This window comes from Diadema setosum, chromosome 11 (assembly GCF_964275005.1).
Source record: "Diadema setosum chromosome 11, eeDiaSeto1, whole genome shotgun sequence".
Classification (NCBI taxonomy): Eukaryota; Metazoa; Echinodermata; class Echinoidea; order Diadematoida; family Diadematidae; genus Diadema; species Diadema setosum.
The window spans coordinates 4,613,581-4,633,548 of record NC_092695.1 but is presented as its reverse complement, the minus strand read 5'-3'; the positions used below and the strand labels follow the sequence as shown (position 1 = coordinate 4,633,548).

Below are 19,968 nucleotides of genomic sequence, written 5' to 3'. Positions count from 1 at the left end.
AAATCTTTAACTGCTGCCTCCTGACACAGTCATGGCAGTGCTCATATAGTCGACCAAATTACATCTAAACGCACAAACACGGCATGAATTAAAGGAAAAACATGCAGACACACCTATCTGCCTATTGGATATGCAAACTCGGTCACTGATGAATGGCCAACTTTGTGAATGGTGTGCCTTTTCGTATAGACGTGAAGTTCAGATAAATTTCTTTCCATATCGAAAAAAAAAAATCCTTCGGCGCCCACTGTTAATTTTCAGGAGTTTCATTATTTTTAATTTGTTTACATGGATATCCAGATATCTACAAGGTCCTTCTATTCGTTTTCGTTTCTTTTCACAGCTTCTTTCCTCTTCTTTTTTTTCTCCACCTTCATTCTCATATTTTGTGATTTTGAAAAAAAAAAGTTATACTTTTAAACAAAACTGTTCAAATACACTCGCATACTCATATTATGACTATAAATGTGTTATATCAAAATATTACCGAAGTGATGGCACCAGATAAGCTCTCTTTTTCTCATTTTCAGTGTGGTGGTGATAATTCTAGTAGGCCTATAATATAGAGAAAAATAGGGGAAATTAAAGGTAGCAGCGGTAAATGAATTATTCAACATCACAGAGGCGGTGATGGGGAGGAGGAGGAGGACGACGACGACGAGGACGAAGAACAGTAGGGGAATGAAGAGGAGGAATAAAAGGGGGATACAGACGAGAAAGGCTTGTGCACTTACCTATGGTGGAAAACAAGGACACACACACGAACTTTACATTTAAACCGAGGACGCAAAGAGAACCGAGGACGTCCTCGGTACGCAGACCATTCCAAACGGTCTGCTTTTGCATGCTTTTGCATGTAGGTTTGTGTAAACGTACCCATTTCCGGTTGTGCCTCCACCGGACATGTTGTGCGTTCCTTCCATCTGTGGTCCTCCGAGGGCGAATCTCTCGAGGAAGGAGTCTGCTCTCCTTGTAGGCTCCTCCGTACCACCCCTGGTCATCCATCCTTTGATCACCTGCAAGACACGACGGAAAAAGTAAATACTGATAGTTGACTGTGCTTGAAGTACTCGTGTATCAGATATTAATGTAAATATGAAAAGAATGTGTGTCTGAGTGTGTGTATGACAGAAAGACAGACAGACAGACAGAGGAAGAAATAGAAAGAGAGAGAGAGAGAGAGTAAAACCGATTTTAATATCACGAAGTGATGCTTGGGAGATTGTGAAAAAAATTGATTGATACTTATGATGGCGTGAAGAAATTTAATACATGCAGAGAAAGCTAATGATCTAGACGATGGCGAGGATTGGATACTTGCATACATGTGATTTTAAACGTGTGTGGGCAAGTATGTTTGCATCTGTGAATGCATGTCTTATTGTGTGGGTTTTTTTACCGCATTTTCTGGATACAAAAAAAAAAAAAAGGTGTCTGTAGGTTGTAACATTGTTAGCTTAATCAACTTGTATTTCCTTGTACATCAAAACATTAACGATAATGTCCTTACCTGCATTACATTTCACAGCTATATTTCAGCTGTATATGAATAGATTCTGGATGATACTTAGTTTTACTTTACATAACAAGTGATCCACGTTTTACAAGTGCTGCTTGTCAGTGGACCACTGTTTTTCATCGTTATACTTACTTTTATGTCAACTTTGCAAAGTATGCATTGCTGCATTGGTTATTCTATTAAATTGTTTTAAAGAATAATTAGGTTTTAATATACACTTTATAGTCCACATTGTATGTGATTATTCCTTACAAGTTGATAAGCAATATTATTTGAAGAGTTTGTTCGCAAAAACCGATAAGTCCATATTTGCTAAATGGAGATATTTGCGATTAAAGGTCAAGAAAAATAAAGAGAATAATAGGAAAATTTTTGCTCCTTTTGACCATAACTTCAAAAACGTACCTTTATATGTAGTGATCAATATATCATTTAAAAGGTATTATTTTGTACTTCATGACAGAGACCGTACTTCAAAATCTTCAAAAATGGACTTATCGGTTTTTGCGAACAAACTCTTCATTTGTAAAACGTATGCTTTGTATCTTGTTTCAACCTTTTGTTGGATGGACGTGAATGAAATTTGAATTTAATTGAAATTGAAATTGAAATTAGTGATGGTGATTTTGGGTTAAAAGCATCTAGCTATTGTTCAAGGTAAGGGTGACAAATTTTACTCTGATGATTGACATGTAATCGTTTGGTTAATGAAGTTCTATCTACGCTGATAGGGGAAATTCGCTACACGCATTCATAATTAATTGTAGCAATGACGCTAATGAATATTGCGATAGTCATGAATTAGTTATAAGATGGTCTGTGGAATATGAAACGCTGCATATCCTGAGGAAACAAAAATTAATGAACAATAAAGGTTTTTGATGAGTCAGGAATTTTCAGTTGATCTTGAATACTAATCCTCTTTGTGTCGTCGTCATTATCATTTTTGTTCGATGTATGAATATTATCATGAAGTTATGATATAGAGAAAACAACACTAACTGAATAGCTGTTTCTCCTGGTCTTGCTCTCAAAAAAACAAAAAAATGTTAAAGACAGAATACCAGATTCTTATTGAATTGTGATTTGATACTCTCAACTGCGGGTAAATTTCAGCGCTTAAACCTTTCGTTGTTACTTTGGTTTGATTGATGTTGCCGTACATTACGATTACCGGTACCGTTGCTGCAGTGTATGTTAATTATGGCTAGTATTTTCATGATCTTATACAGCCTGTATCGCAAAGTTATAAGGTATTCATCATTTACCAAAAAGACCATTAGAGGCGGAGTCTCAGTTCCATTCGACTGCTCTGTATATGACATAGGACTTTGGCCTGTTTCGAAAACAGGGCACATCGGTGACCATTACGTTTTAACGCAGCACAATTGCTGTAACCATTTCACTCTCATCATCTGAACAGTGAAGATTGGTACTAATTGAACAGAAATACCAAACAGTCAGCACTCATTCACCATGTTCACGTGTGAATGGATTCAAACATAAACGAAAAGCCAGTATTATATGTGCGCTGCTTTTTCATCGCTATCAGCGTCATTTCCAGGAATAAACTAAAGGTAGAATTAATGTCTTTTTGAGGAAAATCTATCATATTTTTTTCTTTTTTTTACTGATGTCATACGTACTTTGACAATTTTAGGATGGGAAGTCATCTAATCACTAGAGAGTGCAGTGCGATTTCTGTTACCTTGTAAATTTTGAATGGTTTTCCAAAGGAGCCGGTATCACTCGTGTTATTTCACAGTTTTCTCTCATTTATCTTGTACGTCATAGGCAGTGCATGTCTTTTCAATGGACATGAGTCTCTATTATTTTTTTTTGTTTTTTTGTTTTATTCAGATTTTATTCATCTTTTGCAAATGAAAACATTTCATCTACTTGATTTCGACTTCTATTGTCAAGACTTTGCACTCTCTTCCTTTTGGATACCTATATGGATAGTTGGACTGATTTGAACACACCCTGCTGGAAAGAAAACATTGTCCCACAGTGTATATGAAACATTATGTGAAACATTATTTGAAACACAGTGTGAAATCGCTCCACACTGTTAAATTTGAGCGTTTTAACATTTCATTTCATTTCATTTCACACATGCATGTTCACATGCATGCTTTTTTATTTTCATTTCCAATCAAACACAGGTAATACACTTTGACATGATTACATATATTGGAACATAATAATACATATTATGAACATTGTGAACATATTGTGAACATTGTGAACACATTGTGAATCATCAATAAATTCACAGTGTGAAAGAGAACATTACTATGTCAAATGTGTGCGAAAAGCCACACCACAGTATGAAATTATCTTCACACTGTTAAATTCAAGCGTTTTGATATAGACTATGTGAACGTATTATGAACACATTGTGGCACACTGTGTTCTTTCCAGTAGGGCAATTTCAATGTTAACTGATATGTAGTAATATGTTTCAAACTTTGATGGTTTTACATAACTATAACAATCCATTTGATAATATGTGTAAAAGCTGCCGTTATTTCGCTACATGATAGCGGTATGTTAAACATTTTCATTAACATTCAGTATTTTGCTTTATTGAAGTAATCGTTAATGAAAGTATTGCAATAATTTACCATTTTTATCATGTAGTTGGTACCCATTCATCAATTCTTCTATCACCAATCATTTTTTTTTTAAATAATCATCACAATTTATCTTCATTTCAACTATTAGCTATTTTGCGAGTTACTTGAAACATGAATATCAGTGCCCAAACAGGCATCATAAGGCTCCCTAGCCATACTGTGGGATGATAGTACTCAATTCATCCCGTCTGTTTGCTTTGGGTGTTTGAGGCGCTTGTCTGGCCTGCTTGTACTGTAATTGCTTTTTAACAGTGACATCGTTTGAATCCGTGTCACGTTCCATCCATCAAAACCTACGCAATGGGACCCCCATTCACCATGTTTACGCACGCCATTTATCCATCAAAACGCTCTCTCCCAGTCGCAGCAACACCACGGGACGTCCTTGTGCAACTGCGTATGCAATGCCCGTCAGTTGCTGTAAACCCGCGTTAACTGTGTAGGCTTAATACTTCTTTTTTATTCAATAAAGCTCCATCCCAATCAAAATACATTGTATAATACATGCAATTTGTTGTTATTTATATAATTTAAAAGAATGTAACACAAGGTGCACGTTGGAAGACCATTCAGGCACTATACTTATTCATAAAACCCGTGATAGGCCTACTTGTTTCTTAATCTGTTTGTAATATATCCTTGGTTTGGCCATGTAATTCTATTTGAATTTCTTCGGTATATACTCATAACTATTAGATGTAAATATCTTTATCTTTTGGGGGGCTACATGAAAGGCCATATGCATTGCTTTTGGGTGAGTGGGTAATTCTGACAAAAGACTTGAAATAGATGAATAAATAAAGTATTGATTTTAAACTACAACTGTTATAAATCATCAAGTTTGCAAATACTAGTACATAATTCAGGCTTTTTCAATTGTCATATACGTAATCGGATGAATTGTAGGCTAAAGAGGCAGAGAGCTGCTAAAGCTACAATAATCTGTGCCAATTAGTTTATCAGCTTAGACTCCACATCCAATTCTGAGAAATTTAGACAGAACACAGACCGGTGTCTCCCCGGCTGTAAACCTATAGCGAGTAAATCGAACAAGCTGCATGGGTTTCGTGCGCTACATTCACTCAAGCAGGATCTATTATGTTTGTGACTTTTTATTCCAGTGCATTGTCTGTTTAACGCAGAGAAACGATATTATTCATCTCCATTTCCTGAGGAGGAAACTAGATGTATTGTGTTGTTCGCACACATATCGAATTCACCCGTGGTACCACTGCTGCGAATAAATGTGAAGATGAGGCAAATTATCATAAAAATGTTTCCAGAAGAGGCAGTCGACAACCAGTCAGTCGGTAACACAATACATGCTTTTTGTGGACTTCGCGTTCGATGTCTGACGGACCTGCTTCCAGGTATACAGGTTTTTGCGTCATGGTAACGCGCATCACGGATGCAGACGTTTTTTCATTGCTAGTTTTCTCGCCTGTGTGGTTTGCAGCGGTCGTACGAGTGAGAGGGGAATGACAGTGGTATGATACCATTGATAGGAATGTAACTCAACAGCAGCAGCAACAACAACAACAACAACAACAACAACAACGACGACGACGACGACGACAACGACGACGACGAAGATGACAGCAACAATGATAATGACAATATCAACAACAACGTCAACAATAGCAAAAAATATGGTTGTATTTTTTTCCCAATTTGTCTCCCTATGTACAAATGAAAATTGTAAAGAACGAAACTGCTCATCTACATTTTTAATGAACATGCTGGAGACAAACTAAAGAAAATAATAGCCCATATCGTCACCCTCTGCTTAATATTCTCTTGCTTTCATTCAACAACAAACATGTTTAACAATTAGGAACAAGCCTCTTCGAACCTTCGTGTACCTCTCAACTAAGTTTGCTGAATCTCTAAGTCCTTTTGGTGAGGAAGGGATTTCACAATTCTGACGAAGTAGGATCTAGGAACTTTCATTGATTAGGGGTAATCAATTCATTAGCATTAAAGGGATCATTTTCTATTCGATAATTTTGAGAGCGATCAACTTCATTCTAATCATACTGTTATTACCAAGGGAAAAATGCAAAGGTCCCGCGATGTTTTAGAACTAATCATGTAAACAGGTTAATCAGATTTCCTGAAGTCATCTTGTGTTTATCAAAGATCGTTTCAAGATAAGAAGTTCTCGTATTATCCGTGCTCAAGCCCATGTGCCTCTTACACTGCGAATGGATTCTGAACATACTTGAAGATATAGGGCCTACATCAAACAACCTACTCCCCTCCCCACCCCCACCCCTTACCTTGATATGAAACATACCTCGAGGAAACGCATTAAAATTCATGGCCGTTGTAACAGCGAGGATAAATCATCCAATCATCGATTACGCTATCAAATCCTGACAACACTGCTTGCTGGATGATAAATAGCATCACATGTGATATTTGTGTGGAGGTCCTCGTGGATCAACGACGTTCAAGCATTGCTGTCAAATCTACGTCGAGTCATTTTCTCGCATGATTTAAGATATATTCTGTGCTGTCAGAGAGAGAGAGAGACAAAAAAAAAACCAAAAATACACCACGAAAAACAAAAACAAAAGTATAATCAGTGATAATGGGAAAGGGAAGGATGAGCCAAAAAAAAAAAAAAACATTGTCAGTAAAGCAATAATGGAAAAACATACCCACAAGGTTACGAGCACACACACACATACACACACTCACGCACATGGGCATGCACATGATGCGCAGAATGCGCATGCGTGCATGATCGTATCACTACAGGTTTACCTCCCTCACGTTATGTTCGGTTATCACGGTTACACTTGAAAGGGGAATTTCCCCGTCATCATAGCTGAGTTGAAACAAAACTTTTGAAAACGCACTAAATGACACTCCATCTCTAAGACATCGCATCGCCATTCGTTCTTCCCAAGAACTGTAAGGAACTGGAATTCCCTGTCGTCAGACATTGTTTCTGCGCCATCTGTGGGATCATTTCGAAACCGTCTAACGGTTGATCACAGTGGCTAGCAGAGCTACCAAGTCTCACGCATTCTGCGTGAGACTCAAGCATTTAGGGGCCATCTCACGATCTCACGCATGACACCCATTTTTCTCACGCATCAGGCGAAGTCTGCAACTTGGGCCTATAATAATGAGCATAGCTCAAAAGATTAAAGTGATAGTTGCAAATGAAGGTATATTTCCCTTTTGTCTTATAGTCACTTAAGTATGCACCTGATCGCACCATTAAGAGCTGAAAATTGAATAAGCTCCCTACGGTGGGACTCGGGCCACAGGGGGGGAAAACCCTTCCACAACCTCGCTCGCGCGCATATTCGCATGCCGAGATGCCGAGTCATGAAAATCTCACTCATAAAACTTTTTTGAACTTGGCATCCCTGGGCTAGTTGTTTTCGTCAAATTTTCTATGTGCTTGTAAATATCTGTAAATAAATTGTATTATAATGTAAATAGCACCAGTCTGCAAGAATCTTCAGGCTATTGAAGGAGGCAGACTTAACCAGAAGAAGAAGAAGAAGACATAATGGGTGATAATCTAGTAACAAAACCTGATGTCCGTCTGACAATACGCAATAACTGTTATTTTAACATGCAGCAAAACTCATTTTCATAACGGATGTACGAATAATTATATCATAACTGCGTAGGTTGGGCCAACGTCTGTTTACTGAGAAGCACTTGTGTCGTAATCATTCATCAGGACACCAGTAATTTAATTGTTTTTGCCCTCCACTGAGGTGGCCTCAAAATGAAAGTGAAGTCTTGACGTTTAGTGAATGAAAAATGATTTATTTCATGGACGTCACAAGTGCAGAACTATATCACCTTTAACCCATCGAATCCCAGTAATCACATTTCTTTGCTTTGGTGCTGTTATCAGTAGCGCATTCCTCATTAGGACACTACTACTCATAGCCAGTGCCTAGTAAAATAGAGTCTGGTGAGCCCTTTGTTATTCACATAAATTTCGTGTTTGTGTCGGCTGCAAAATTTTCAATATGTTCTTCATTCCTAAATCTATACCAGATTCTTCAATAAATATGTATATAAACTAAAAACTGATTTTTTCAGATTTTTTCAATTATGGAATTTTTATATGATTGATGAAGATTTAACGAATTATACCAATTCAATTCAGAGGTGCCAATTTCATTCAGGACAAGATGAAAATCTGCAGCATCATTTCCCTAGGACGGCTTGGGCCAGAGAGAGAGAAAAAAAAAAGTTTCATAATAAATTAATATAAAGGAAAATAATCGAATAGATGCTTCCCCAGGCGTATTGACGGGTCAGTCTGGTCAATTGGTCTACGCAAGTACATTCGATTACTAGTTCAACCACTTGCAAAATTGTCTTACAAGTTCAGTCCACAAAATATTCTTGCGTAATATGACATGTTAAAGTATTCAGTAAACACTTGTGTGAAGATCAATGTTAAACTTGTGGAGCCTTCAAGGAGAACATCTATAAATTGGCTGTGGGCACAGAATTTGAGAATTTAGTAGGATTGCGATAAAGAATGAAAATGTTTTCAAAATTCATGACAAAATCAAAATGAACGAGGATGATGACACAGCAGCATCAGAGAAGAATACATGATTGGATGATCTAGGAAGCAGAACAGGAGAAGAAAGCGTGCATAGAATCAACACAGGTGAAGTTGTCGAGCAAGTGCTATGGTATTATTCTATTTCATTGCTACTTTACCATGTTTTAATACTGAGATCAGTGAGCCTCCTTGTTCAGTGTGATTTGCTTTGGGTTTTCAAAATATTGGTTTATCTGCTCAAGGACCAAAATAAATTTCTCAAATATAATACATGGCACTATCGATTTTGAGACATGATGTGAATTATGCACGTCGTCTGGAGTTCATCTTTACCAGTTGCACTTCGTCTAAGTTGCGTATTGTAGAAACTTAGGCCTTTGTTCAAATAATTTTTCCAAGTGTTCAATTCACTCGCGTAAAAGATCACACGCACTTGCATAGAAATAGATAAGATGGATGTCCATGTTATGTTCTAAAAGCATTTACCTACACACTCTCTTTCTCTTGCTCGCGAAGTGAGATTGCTCTGTCTTCTGTTTGAAGTGAAAACGTTCTAATTTTGCCAAAATCCTTCAAGTAAATCTACATTGAAAGGATTGCTCTTTACGAAAACAAAATGAATAAGTGAATAAGCACTCTCAGGATTCATTAAACCCCAGCACTATGAAATAATGTAAAAGAATTAGATTGATAAAAGATTTTATTTATTCATTCATTCACAGAAGAGGCATACAAATCAACATGAAAAGAACATGAAGAAAACACACAGTGATAACATTTTGCTCCTGGCTTTTTCATGAAGAATGCGGTATGCATGTACACATGCCTCATGGTTACAGCCTTGAAATTTAGTCGCGGAACTTGATAGCGTGCGTGAAAGAGCAGCAACATTCACCAACGCCACGCGAGTATCATACAGTCCCGGGCAATAGCACTCAAGGAGCCCAGTACACGGGGACATTATCAGTGGTGCTACGTAAGAGTAAATTAACGCCGTATTAACCCCGGCAGCTTGCGAAGACGCTTATATCAGGCGGGTCTATGGGTATCAGTCTATAGTTGAAAGTAGACAAACTGCAGTCTCCTTAATTACGCCACGAGGGACATCTGTTTAGTCTTCCGATCGCGCTCTCACGCAGGGATGTCTTGATTGGGTCCTGATTGGTTAGTGAGCGTTGCTATGGGAGCCTATATTCCATCAAATTACAACAGGTGTAGAGTGATGAGCAAGGGGCATGCAAAAGTGGTCCTTGCTATTTCGTCGTTCGGACAAATGTGATACTTTATCCAACCTTAACATGATACTCTTCCCCCGTAGTTCTGAATCTTCAATATACACTCAAATATTGGTATAGCGTGTCCACAGCCAGTAAAATAAAGAGGATGATATACAGCAAAAATTCACTACCAGGGCTACATAGGGGGAAATCTACCTGGATCTAATATCATTTGTGCCGTATCGTCAGTCAAAGAAAATGATGTGTTTAATAACTGGCAAAAGAGCAGTGACAAAGTGTTTCTAAATATTACCAAATAAAAACGGAAACGACTAGACTTATCATAATCATACTTATCAGATAGGGATATCAGATTGGTTGTAAACAAATAAAATGAAAAAACTGAAAGAGATAGACCTGAAATATTGATACGTCATCATAAAAAAACAGACAGGAAGGAAATTATTTAAGGCAACGTCACACGTCTTCACATGATTCCCCCATGATTTGCTTGTTTGTTTGTTTGTTTGTTTGTTTGTTTGTTTTTTTTTTTGGGGGGGGGGGGGTACTTGTTTTACAGAATCACACGTTGACGTGATTTACACTAAGTTATGACAACTTTCACCATTCGTAAAGCTGCAGTAAAAATACCACACAAAGATACCAGTTAGGATCAGTCTACGAGGCCTATTTGCTTTGAAATTATAAGAATGTTCACGTTCCAAGCATAATAAAAACTATATGTAAGCACGAAGAAAGAGATTTTGGAGCCCGCATTGAAGTGCACTATGAAGTTCCCCTTTAACATGTTTAATGTGTTCTTGTTGTGGAACAAAACGAAATCTTAAATCCATGTGCTTTTTTTCTTTTGTGTGTTTGTGTGTTTTCTTTCTAAAGATGCCAAAGACATCCCTGGTGCAAAAGTTACTTTGGATTTGAAAACAAGAAAAAAGGTATACTTCCATTTTAAGAATAGGCACGGTACATTCATCTTTAGGCCCTAATGTTTAAGAAGAGATAGATGTCTTGCAGTGACTATCGTCCTGACTTGTTCTCTATTTTGTTTTGAGGTCGATTTTTTTTTTTAAATTGTTTGAAATAGCATTATAGGTCATTGGCATAAAGTCTACACTGATTTCACGGATTGAATCATCTTTGATCTTCAGTTGTTGTTTTTTCTCTTTCAGTTCAATTAAGATCTAATTCCATTATGCTATATTTCCATCCAACAAAAAGTAATACATAATACAAAGTATACATTATTGGTCAATTCACATTTTTTGATTGTTTGTTCACAATTTGATAAATGTGCAATTCTTAAAGTGTAATACAAAATTTACGTACGAATATCAATAATGAGAAAACAATGCGCACATTGCAGTGGTGACCAAAAATTAGATATAGCGCTGGAAATGAGTGATACGAAGCAAAGCTTATATTATGACCTAAATCACTGGGGGAAACCATTATGATACAAATATGCAAAATTAATATAACTCTTAGAGCTTTCAGTCTATACCCTCTTGATTCGACTAGTGTGTAATTCTGCTCTTCATGCCAATGATAGTTGGTGGATATCCAGGTGGCGCACTGTCACAAAGAATCACAACTGCAAATGTCCAGTTTTAGTTTAAATGCAATTGGGGTACAGCGCGTATCATGAACAGTCGGGTTTAGATCGCTGGCCAACGTGCATTAAGCCTATAATTCTCGGAGTGCATGCGCTTACTGCAGCTGACAATATTATAATAATCTAAGCTTCTTCAAAGGGATATCCATTTTTTCGCACCTCTTGAAATCTTCAGAGTGGAAAGGCAAAACGTCGTTAATGACTCGTATGGGTGGTACATATCAATGTACAAGTGGTTACTAGTGGTTGGTATATCAAGAATAACACAGATTGTGAAATTGTATGATATCATTGTTGCTTGCATATATATCATATAGTTAGTATTCTTGTTACTTCCCTATTAACTTTCATGTTCATATTTCATGTTTCATTGACCCCAGGAATTTCTCCAGAGCGTACAGACTTTATTTTTTTTTAAATCTATCTGGCTTTTCTGACATTAAATCTCGTTGCAGTATGTACAGCATCGGAGCTTCATTGTGCTGTAATGGAGTGTGGGTATGTGTGGACTATTAATTTTGTACATCCTACGATCAGGAATTATTAAATTGCAATACATTATATCGGATATCCATAGAGTATTAACATCGTGTTTGATTTTATCGCAGATGATTTCCCTGTAAGGAGATTAGAAACAAATATTTTATGGGCAATCCGATGGTGATGTGATTGGTGTACGATCACTATCTTCTGCAAAGTGATATGACATGGCTTTAAAAGGAAAAGTATGTCTATTTCAAACAAGTCCTTTCATAGAATGAATCTATTTCATTCTCTCCTCGCTGCTCAGTAACTGTGTAATGAATACGGTGGAGAAAACTAACCTGTAGTGTGCCCACGATCCTTCCCATGGCGCTGATGCGCCTCTCCCTCTCCTCCTCCGCCTCCTCCGCGGTTCCCCCCGCTGTGCCTTCCCCGCCTCCCTCTCGGTCCGAGTAGTCACTTTCCACGGGAACACTTTGCTCTTGCGGGACCAGTTCCTGCTGGCTGGAGAACTGCTGACCACCTTCATCATTTGGGCTCTGGTCCTGACCAGGCGGACCCTGTTTTTGATCCATTTTTCTTCCTCTCTTGTCTATTAGATACGAAGCACTTTATGTCACTGCACCATCACGCGTCTGCTAATTTTAACTTATTTATCGGGCGATTAGAGATCCAAACTTTGTCCCGATATGTATTCGCTGTAAGTCACGATATTAAGTGACATGTACTAATCATCACTTCTTAATATAATCTAAGCTGCCATAACTTTGATCTTGATATATGAAGCATGATATGCATGTCTAATATATAATAGAGACAGTGAAATATTATTTTTTTTTATATTTTCCCGTGGTAAACATTTCTCACACATCCATGATTATATATTGAGGCTTTTGTTCGGTACTGAAAAGTGATAGCGGAAAATATAGCTGACGTGAAATTTATAAAAAGTGCTCTATCTTATGAAAGAATTTGTTCGTTTCAAGTTTGTATAATTTCTTTAGTTGTAAAATCGTTAAGGCACTAAATTTTGATCTGCGCTCGTAGACTGTCGTTTTGTATTTTTGTCGTACATAACTAGGAAAAATTACTGACATTGAAACGGAGTGTGTATGTATCCATCTCACTTGTTCCACACGCGTAAGATCACATCCGTGATTTACTACTTGGCTCTGATCAATGAAAGAGTAATGAACACTCTATGCACCCGACACGATAGTGTTGTATGCTAAAAGGGTGCACACGCCAGGTGACGACATGAGTTAACCATAGAAAGCCGTTGGACATTCAAAGACGATAAAGCCATCAAACATGGCCGACATCTGCCCCTGCAAACTATTCCCCTCTTATTATCGTCGATGAAACTCACTGCATGCATGATATTACTAACCACCTATAAGTTGCCTCGAATAACATTCAAGTATGAAATGGCAGATGTTTTACCAACATTTACGCATACGATTCGGTAAAGTAGCAAAAATGCGTGGATGGAAAATCACAGTCAACTTCCACCTGCTACAGCTACCGTGAGTCACCTAGGCGACGTTGCACCTGCGTGTAGGAAGCCACAGCGATTGAGCGCGAAGACGTTCACACTGTTGTCGGCCAGCTTGGCGGTTATCGCGAAAGAGCAGTCACCGATGATCACTTCTCAAACGAACGAGATAATACATCTTTCCCACCTGTCAAAATATTGTCTGTATGTGACAATGATGTTTCCACTTTCTATTCCAATAAGCTGCAGCCAAGTAAACAGACAGCTAGAAACGATATGTCGTGTCTACTTTTGTGAAGAAAGCTGTTATCGACGTCCCACTGGAATCCAAAGAGAAAAGCAGGTGTGAATATCTCAAAGAAACGTCTCAAGGAAAATATGAACGAGCTACTGATGTTTGCAGAAAGAATGATTTTCTCCTGGTTTTGTCACAAAGGCACTTAAATGAGTCTATTGTGTTAGTTTGACCTGCAGTATTCTCCAGTCAATCATTAGTACAGGTGTAAAATAGATACATAACCCTCACTCAGGACAGATTGACTTCTTCTTTGGATCCGTAAAGAGTTGGCGGTAAATAATCCGAGCTTATACGCCGTCCTCTTGCGAAGATGATAAAAAACAGATAAACGAAATCCAATGGCCATAAACGTCAAATCGTTACGAGTCTCTTTCGTGCGTTTCCAAAATGGCTTTCCCCCATCTCTCAGTGGCACAGTAACCCACAGGGATGGACTGAAGAGGTATCCCACTTGTTGTATGTCATGGAGTCGTCTGCGCGCGGAAGTCTCTTTGTGAGGTGCTTTTCGCTCCTGATTGCATGCAAGAAGCGCGAGCGGGCGCAGTGAGTCTACGTAGACACTACGGTTAATCGCCTGCCCGGGATCACCACACAACTCACCATAACAATCGTGATGCGGCCGGTTTAAGAGAGGGGAAAAAAACAGACACGACAAAAACAAAAGCGACCAAAAACAGGCGGGATGGGAATACACACATGGGAGCGATGTAGCTGCTCGTAGTGAGCGCTGTTTTTTTGCCCTCCAAACTAATGATTTAGATCTCATCAGCATGCGTAACCTCGGCTTCCCAGTCGTTTTAACGACAAGCCAACAGGTGCATAGATTCTCACGGGCTGCTGTCTTCGGTAGATATTAACGTTTCGTTATAAAGCTGACGCTGCTTTCCTGCGTAGAGTGCAAAATGTGTACAAAATATCGATTTCCACTTTATCAAAACCGGTAATAACTGCTTGACAGGTGTCAACTGCTGACATATAAATCTTGATACTGTAATTATCTGTATATTACGAGGGCAAATAAACTTCGCCGTACTGATTTTAAGCGTGAGCATACAGTGTATTTTCAGCATTTTATTGATGAATGTAGCTACACACGCAACCTTATCAAAATCATATATATTTCTTTTTACAATAAACAAAATGCGAAATCAAGTTTAGAAATCATGAAATATGCAACGTGTCACTAGTCTTCGTTTCTTTTCTTTTTTCTTTTTTGGTTGACTTTATTATAAGACTTTAAAGGTTTAGAACAGCGAGTCTGATAGTGACAAGAAGAATTTCATCACCTTCTTCAGTTGATGTCAATCTTTACAGTATTATCACAAATTGCACGTATTAGCTACGATCATAAAAAAGTGAAGCTGCTGCTTATAATCGCGGTCTCCTGCTTTTTTGTTATTACAATGTCTAGAAATGAACAATTCTAAAATCTATTCATTTAAATCCCCCTTTTTTCTACATTTCTTTTATCGTAACGACATGACACATTTTGAATGAACAATCAATCATCAGTTAGATAATTTATAAATGCTATTTTCACAATTTCTTTCAGAATCTTTTTTTTTTTGGGGGGGGGGTGATAGTATGATTATGTCTTATACATCGAATACTGTCATGTTCTTTGTCCTTTGAATGAATTTATAGGACAGTATGCTAAGCTTATTTTCTAAATGCATGTATTTTTTGTTATGTGTGATTTGAAAAAGGCAGAAATAAAACCAAACCAAACCAAACAAAGGGCACTGATCGCTGAATGAAATAAAATGAATGAAAACCACTAATATAGCCATTGAACACAAGTCTTCTGCACAAATTTTGCTTGGTCTACACTTCTCAAAAGGACCTCATCTTTATTTATTTCCATGTTTTCCTTCTTTGTAGACCTCTGGATGCATAACTTTATTTCTGATGAAATAAAAAACGAGGAAATTGATTATAAGCGAATATGTTTGGGCGTTGCTCTCATTTTAATTTACTCTTTCAAATAAAATATTTGTAAGCACTAATTCACTGTCAAAAGAGAAACATAATGAATCTTATTAGACATTCAAGATCATAACCAAACGCTGACATCTTAAGGAAAAATATGGCGGAATCATCTTCCTTATTGATCGAGTGTTTGTTTGCTGTTGTTTTTTTCATTCCAATGCAGAGAAGGTGAGAAACTCTGAAAATTTGCAGGACGCAAATAATGGACTCGAAGAGCAACTACGCGCGTATCTCTCGCCAACCCATTTTGGATGCAGGCATCTACACGCTCGAGCGATTGGAGATATTTGCGCGTTGCCAGGGGCAACGGCGAAAATCTAATTTGAAAGGCGAGGAGGAGCCACACTGATGATCATCCCGGAGCGCGAGGCAAAAGGGACTCTGACTCATGGCTTATTTGTCCATGAGAGAAATAAAGAGAGAGAGAGGGAGAGAGAGGGGATGAGGGAGAAAGAGAGAGGGAGGACGGGAGAGGGAGGATGGGGGGGGGGGGGTTGGAGATGGAATAGAAGGGGAGGGTGGATGAGGAGGAGATTAGACATGAAAGAAATGCTGAGAGATGTGGAGCGAGAGAGGGAGAGGGAGAGCGCGAGAGAGATGAGTGATAAGAGAGAAATATAAGGGAGACAGTGAAAAAAAAAAAACATGTACAGGTGTTATACAGAGGGAGGGAGAAACCACGGGGAGAACGAGGAAAGAGAGGAAGGAAAATAAAGTGATAAGAGAAGTAGGGGAGACGGCAAGAAAGATAAGACAGGGATATATATATATATATATATATATATATATATATATATATATATATATATATATATATACACTCAACCAAAAAAGTTAAGTTCCCCCCTCTCAGCATTTTTGGATATATCTCAAGAAGTATTTTACCGATTTTCATAATTCAAACGGGAATGGATAGGGAATTGTATTACTCATAACAAAAATGGAATATCATTGCCACCAGATATCATTATTGGTGTGGAAAAGTGCATTTTATGTCAAAATGCATGGGAAAAAAAGTTGCACTTAAGGTTATATGAAGCATATTGTGTACATTTCCTATGCAAGTTAGCAAATGACCTTTTTAAATTGTTATGTAATTCTCAGGAATTTCTTCAGGTACAACGTGCGTCTCTATTAAACAGATGTTATGCATACTTTTTAAACAATAGGCCTTTTCAATATGAAAATGTTGGTCAAAGCCATGTGCTTTTTAATTCCAACTTGGGTTGATCACATTAATGTGCTTATGGCCATTTTGCATCATGCGCTCAAGTTGTAGATCAGTTTGTTGAGGTAAATGGCATCGAACGTATGGAGTGGCCTGCAAGATCCCCTGACTGTAATCCAATAGAGAATCTTTTGGGATAAGCGGAAAGCGAGCAAGAAGGTGAAAGATGACACTTCACAGCAAGAATTTCAGCGCATCTTGCAGAGAGCATGGGCCAACATTGAGCAGTGCCAAGTGGGCCAACATTGAGCAGTGCCAAGTACAAACTTTAGTTAACAGTATGAGGAAGACATGCCGGCTGGTCATTGTTCGAAAGCGGATGGTGGACATATCAATTATTAAATACTTCTCTATATGCTCATGAAAGAAAGAGATAGAGAAATATGCAATAAACCATGCTTAAAAGTTCAGACTCATGAGTGATTGTTTGATTATTTGTGTAAAAGTCAATGCAAATCACTTAAGTGCAACTTTTTCCATGCATTTATATATATATATATATATATATATATATATATATATATATATATATATAATACATAATATATGTATATATATATATATTTCTTTAAACGCAATGTAAGCCTATATATATATATATATATATATATATATATATATATATACAAAGAAAGATTCATAGGAGAGAAGGAGGGGCAAAGGGAGAGAGGGAGAGATGAAAGATAAGAGACGTATGAGATGCAGAATAAAAAGACATGGATGGGGGAGATGGCGTTGACAGAAAGAGTGAGAAAGAGTGTGTGTGAGAGATGAGTTGTGGATGTGGGCAGACACAGAGTCGAGTACACACAGAGGGATTGGTGAGACAATATCTGTGATGAGAGCCGTTAACGGAGAACAAAAATGAACCAGAGAAACGACACGACTATCTGACAAACATGTATGACGAGGAGAAAAGCAAGAAAAAGATGGAGAAAAGAGAGAAAGAAAAAAGGGGAAAGGAGAGAAAGAGAGGGGGAGATAGAGGGAGAGAGGGGAGGAAGATATGACAAAATGGAGTAGAATGAGGTGTTGTCAGATAGGGCCTTGAAACATGTGAAAGGTTATCTGATTTCGACATTTTCATTCATTCTGTGTCTCTTGAAATTGCAGTAAAATACTTTACTGGGAGTGTTTTGTGAGTCAGTGAAATAGAGAGTGAAGTGATAAAAGTGATAATGATAGGAAACATTTGTTCCCGCGGGCAATTAATATCAAAAGCAAACAAACAAACAAATCATACTATGAGCAGGACACGAAACAAAAAACAGAAGAGCGGAGTTAACGAAACAAAAATAGGTTCTTATGTAAGCACATTTATAGAAACTTCAGAGAACTGTAATGTTCTGATACAAGTACATTTGTGTTTGTGCGTCATAGATGGTGTTTCTTGCAACACATTTGCTAGCATTTAAGATGCTTTCTTATACACTAAAGTTAAACAAGGTACCACGTTTGTTTTGGTTTTTTTTTTCTAATGAAATGTCCATTGTATTACGTGGGAAACCTGTTAGCAAGTCGGAATCCCACACACTACGCGGGGAAAAAAATGTGTGGGGGAAAGAAGAGGAAAGAAAAATACAGAAATGACGTCAAGAACGGGAAAAGGAGACGTTAATGTGTATATGTGTGAAAAAAGGAGAGCTGGGGGTGGGGTGGGGGGTGGGGAGGGGGTTACTTTGTGCCATAGTTGATAGTCCTTGACTTACCTTGTCACTTGAAGAGAACTCCCGGACATGGCTATGACGTAAGCATTAAACAGTCATTCCATGGTAAACAAATTGGTGACTTTTTTTTAATACTTTTGAAACAAAACTAAGAGGCTACCATCAAAATAGTTATCAGATGGAAATACATTGGGGTGTTTTTTTTTGGGGGGGGGGGGGTGGGAGCCGGGGGGAGGCCAAAGATTATGTTTTGAGATTTTGAGCGATCGAATTTTCAACTTATTTTTCTCGATGTCGATCATTTTGGCTGTAAATGTACTGATCACACTAAATAGACGTCCGTCCATTATTCAGAGCCGTAGGATGTACAAAAGTGACGTGCTTTTATTGGATTCTCATATTACGATCAACGGTCATTTTTGAAAGTGTTAATAATGTCAACAGCGTATGTTTACCTTCTCAGATTTATCACCAGGAGCAGGCGGTAATGGAAGTGGAGTGCCACCCGAAAGCGTGAATTGGCGCTTTCTGTTGTCATGGTAATTAAGGTATAAAGGTTACATTGCTCTTTCCCTTTTTCCTTTTTCCCTCTCGGTCAAACACGTATACCTCCAGATCAGATCTGTAAGTCCCATTCGTCTGTATAGTATTTCCCCCTAACTTTTCTCAGTCTCTTCGCATTTATATTATACGTTGATTAATTCTTGTATTGTTCTTTTTTAGGGTAGATTCTATGAATCTACACTGTTGGTTGACTAGGATCTCATCCATATTGTCTTTTAGCCTTCTCATTTTTTCACGGATTTTGCTTGAATGCTCACATAAACAAGCAACTCACGCACACACACTCACACACACGCACACCCACACACACACACACACACACCTGCATTATTAATTTTCCTGATTACATTCTGCATAACCATGACAACCACATGAATGCATTGTATATAAACATCTTTCTCGCAATTAGCTATCCCTCAGGAAATTAACGCTAAAGAACACTAGGAAGAACAGGAAGATTATCCCAATAGTATTTGTGTCTTGAACGCGATGCAGTATAATGCACCATTAAACCACGTTTTAATACAATAATTACTGTTAGTCCCAGGTGGAAGGGCTTACAATGACCCTGAAAGGGATGGTACAGTTTTGGTTGAGTTGGGGCTTCAGGTTTTGATGGTGATTTCTTGACATAATGAGAAACCTCTTTATATGAAATACGAAAGAGCTCATATTTCTAAGAGG

The 19,968-nt window shown here is 37.9% G+C and overlaps 1 protein-coding gene across 1 annotated transcript in view; it reads right to left on the bottom strand.

The window, feature by feature from the left end:
• Window positions 1–12,618, bottom strand: part of LOC140234961 (cyclic nucleotide-gated channel alpha-3-like) — a 49,911-nt gene extending 37,293 nt beyond the window's left edge. The window contains exons 1-2 of the mRNA XM_072314999.1: window positions 12,385–12,618; window positions 877–1,016 (exon numbers count right to left, since the gene is read on the bottom strand). Coding sequence (XP_072171100.1) covers window positions 877–1,016; window positions 12,385–12,618 — 374 coding nt within the window. The remainder of the gene's footprint in view (window positions 1–876; window positions 1,017–12,384) is intronic.
• Between the last annotated feature and the right edge of the window lie 7,350 nt (window positions 12,619–19,968).